Genomic DNA, 3,723 nt, shown 5'->3' with positions numbered 1-3,723 from the left:
GTGCACTCCATGATGTTGAGGTTTATCTGAACCTGTTCTTATTTTAAACAGGTCCAGTTTAAAGCTCAGCTGTATTTTAAACCACTTTAGCTGGACTTTTATAAATAGCAGCTAAGCTCGTCAGATACTAAGTGACAGAGCAACAGTCTTATGAGATCTGCTCATGATGACATACAGTATTTCTGTATTTATCTGCAGGTACTGCAATGCCAAAGAGGACATCACAGCTTTTAAGGTTCAGCTTCCCTGTCCCACAGATCAGTGCCTCGCCCAATCACAGCTCTCTGTTTCAGTCACTTCCTGGTGCTAAAGGAAGAAGATCGAACGTCAGAGATGTTTTTGGAACGATCAGCTTCAAACCTCGACCACCAGTGGGACCGCGGCCTTTCTCTAGCAACGATGCTACCTCTGTTTACACATAATGTCAGCTCCAGATAAAACCACTACATAGCTACATAGAGTTGGGAAAAAAACTAAACAAAAAATTGATTTAAAAAACACTTTATTTTAATACTGTGGAAGAGTTTTAGGGCCAGGCATACGGAGAAAAACTATGATTGTTTTTTAATGATACATTTCAAAGATCAAAATGTTGAGAAAGAAACTGAACGTTCAGTATTAGTGCCACACATAAGAAAAAATAAATAAGACTTTTTTTGCACTTCAAGAATAAAATCAAACCGTCCAGAATAAAGTCAAAATTTCAAGATTAAAGTAAAATGTATGTGATTTATTCCCAAAAGTTTGACTTTAATCTTGAAAGATTTTGACATTTCGACCTTGAAATGCTAGAAAAACACTTTTGTCCCTTAGACCTGGCCCTAATTTTCTTAGGTATGATACACTGAAGCGGCATTAGTGCAGGTAAAGATATTTTAAGTGCATTACATGATGCTCTAGGACAGACACACAGTCTACATAATAAAATACTCAAGTAAACTGCAATAAAAATATGGCTTCTCAATATACAGCAATTAAAACATTTTAGTAGCAGAAAATGTAAACTCTTAAAGCAGAAATCAGTGTAAAAACAGGCTATAAAACACACAAATAGCATTGGTCAGTTTTGTTATTGAAGGTTGAGGGTGACTGGTTTGGTCAGGTGAGGGGTCAGAGGTTAAAGGTGAGGTCGACACTCTCTCCAGCTCTGACGCTGACCAGCTGAGTCTGCTGATGTGACTCTGGCACGCTGGCAGTGATGGAGTACGTCCCCGGTGAGACCTCGATGAAGAAATCCTCATCTGCCGCAGACGCACGACCCTGAAAAGAAGGACACTTGAGTGCTGTACTTTGTCTTCCAAGCAGCAATCAACAGTACTGAAGATGTCAAGCTGATGTGGAGCCACTGTCAACTGTCAAGACAGACACTGGCTTCAAGAAATCCCATAGGAATCAATCCAAAAAGCAAAAACACCTCCTTCAAAACATTCTACATGATGTCCTTCACTTCTCTTAACGCGTGTGGGTGGTTGTACGTTTCATTCAAGGACATTTGACCAGTCTACAATTTTTGGCATCACACTGGTCCTTGAAAACTCCTCGTCAGTCTGACCTTAACACAAAGTCGATGTTTAAGAGCTGCAATAAACAATATTTTTGATAAACAATGAATCAAAGAGGTTTGCTTATGTAAAAATACTGCAGCCCGGAGCTCTTTGCTTTGCTGCTCGGTGCGAGTACGTTTTCTGAAACCCTACGCGGTCATTTAAAGCACACAAGCAACCAAAATGCCAGAAAACAGTGCAATTGCATGATAAGTTGGTGAGAGGCCATTTTACTGTGTGTCAGATATGGGATATTATATGGGACTCACTTTGTTGTATGGAGCCCGGGCATGTTTTCTGGTTGGCAGCGCAGGTGTTGGCATCCAGGAAGCTGGCCGTGTGTGGAACCTGGACACGTGGTTCCTCTCAGTGTCAGTGGGCTCAGTGCAGCGGCCAGACTCATAAAACCTCTGCAGCACAGACAATATTCACAGTTTAGTCTCCAACTCTGTAGCCGAAAACACAGAGGCAGGCGCAGGCAAATAATCACTGACCTTGCACTGATGGGTCGTCTGTACCATGAACCCTTTGATGGTTGCAAAGACGTCCTCGAGCTCCGTGTGTGTGCTCTGTGAAATGACAAAAGCATGAGAAATGAGACACAGAAAAAGAGTCACGCTCCAAATGTAACTGATGGTGGTGTTACAACGTACAGGGATCTGTGCGTCTTCATCTGTAGAGGTGGGGGTCTGGGATGCTCCAGAGCTCGTCCACTCTACACTCCGCCTGGAGGCCCGCTCCAGCACCTCCAGGCCCAGACTGGCAGAGCGCCGCAGAGAAGACTCCAGCCATCCTTGGCTTGCCATGAACAAGTCGAGCTGAACTCCCGTGAAGGGAACCTGAATGGAGGAACAAGCAGAGCATTTACCTTTACCTCACAGTGAGGAGAAATTAAACTGCTGGAGAAAACAAGCATTTGAAGGCATCACGTAGGCTTTGGGTCATTCACAGATCACATTCATCGTTATTAAGGAAAGAATGGGCAGATCAATTGACTAAAATACTATTTAAGTCTGTTTTGATATCAATACAGATGTAAAATCACACAATTTTAAATAGGTTATAATGCCAGTGACATGTCAACACATAGCCTACCTCTTTGGAATATAATAAATTTGATGCTTCAATCCACTAAAAAGTCTACAGAGCTTCTCTGATCACGGTCCCCTGGTAGTTCTGTCAAAATCAGAAACTTATAACCACAAAAAGCAGCAGAATTTACGAGTGAACTACAGCATGAGATGTTGGGAACAGCGCATGCGTGAAGATTAACCCCCTCTGAACGCTGTTGTCACTTTTCTTCAGTATCTGTTCACTTTCTCCTTCATCAGTCCGCCGTCTGTGATCACACGCACAAACACCCCGACGTCACACGATTCCAACGGCCACGTCACGTTCCATTCGCATTCTGTTAACGTTCCATCCCGAGAACTTCAGCGTTCTACGTGCTGTGTCAACAAATCTCCAGTACACAGATTATTTACTGCTTTACCTGTTCAGCGGGCTCAGAGCTGGACGCTTCGGCCAGTCAGCAGACACATGAAGCCAAACGACCAGAGGAGCCGGCGGTTCTTCATTCACTTCGCTTTTGCTTCTCACATTTTCCTCGTTCAGCTCCAGGTTAACGCTCAGCCCGGAGCCGTGCTGCGTTCAAATGACAGCACAGGAAATCCTGCACGCTAAACCCCGCCCTCCTCCTCCTCCTCCGCATGTAAAGCCCAAGTCACGTGGAAATGTTTCCTCTCTAATGAGATGAATTAATGTCATTAGCAGTGGTGGGATGTAACTAAGTAAATATTCTCACTTAATGTACTTTACTTTAATCTTTTAATGCTACTTGACACTTCTATATATCAGAAGGAAATACTGTATGTTTTACTCCACATTTATCTGACAGCTTCAGTAACAAACTCAGATAAAAACACACAAAGCTTATGAAATATGTTTAGTTAGAAATCAAACTACCTATAGGTATGTACATCTGAAATGATCGGTCATTTCACGGTGATGTTAATATTTACTGCTTTTCAATAATCGTCTGGTTTGGACTGCTGGTGGGATAAAACTTCTGAGTGATTGTGATAGGAACTTCTCAATTTTAACAAACCAAACAACTTGATAAGATTTGCAGCAGATCATTCATCCATCATCAAAATAATGAGTTGTAGTTCTGCACTAG

At 42.4% G+C, this 3,723-nt stretch overlaps 1 protein-coding gene across 1 annotated transcript; it reads right to left on the bottom strand.

The window, feature by feature from the left end:
• Positions 1–485: 485 nt before the first annotated feature.
• On the bottom strand, positions 486–3,163 carry akip1 (A kinase (PRKA) interacting protein 1). The gene is made up of 5 exons (XM_070831205.1): positions 3,037–3,163; positions 2,198–2,383; positions 2,039–2,113; positions 1,814–1,954; positions 486–1,260 (listed from the first exon to the last, which is right to left on the bottom strand). The coding sequence occupies exons 2-5, from the start codon at positions 2,348–2,350 to the stop codon at positions 1,111–1,113; spliced, it is 519 nt and encodes a 172-aa protein (XP_070687306.1). The 5' UTR covers positions 2,351–2,383; positions 3,037–3,163; the 3' UTR covers positions 486–1,110.
• Positions 3,164–3,723: the final 560 nt, after the last annotated feature.

Source organism: Pempheris klunzingeri, chromosome 5 (genome assembly GCF_042242105.1).
Source record: "Pempheris klunzingeri isolate RE-2024b chromosome 5, fPemKlu1.hap1, whole genome shotgun sequence".
Classification (NCBI taxonomy): domain Eukaryota; kingdom Metazoa; phylum Chordata; class Actinopteri; order Acropomatiformes; family Pempheridae; genus Pempheris; species Pempheris klunzingeri.
Note: the sequence above shows the minus strand (reverse complement) of the source record. Positions and strands in the feature narration are given on the sequence as shown.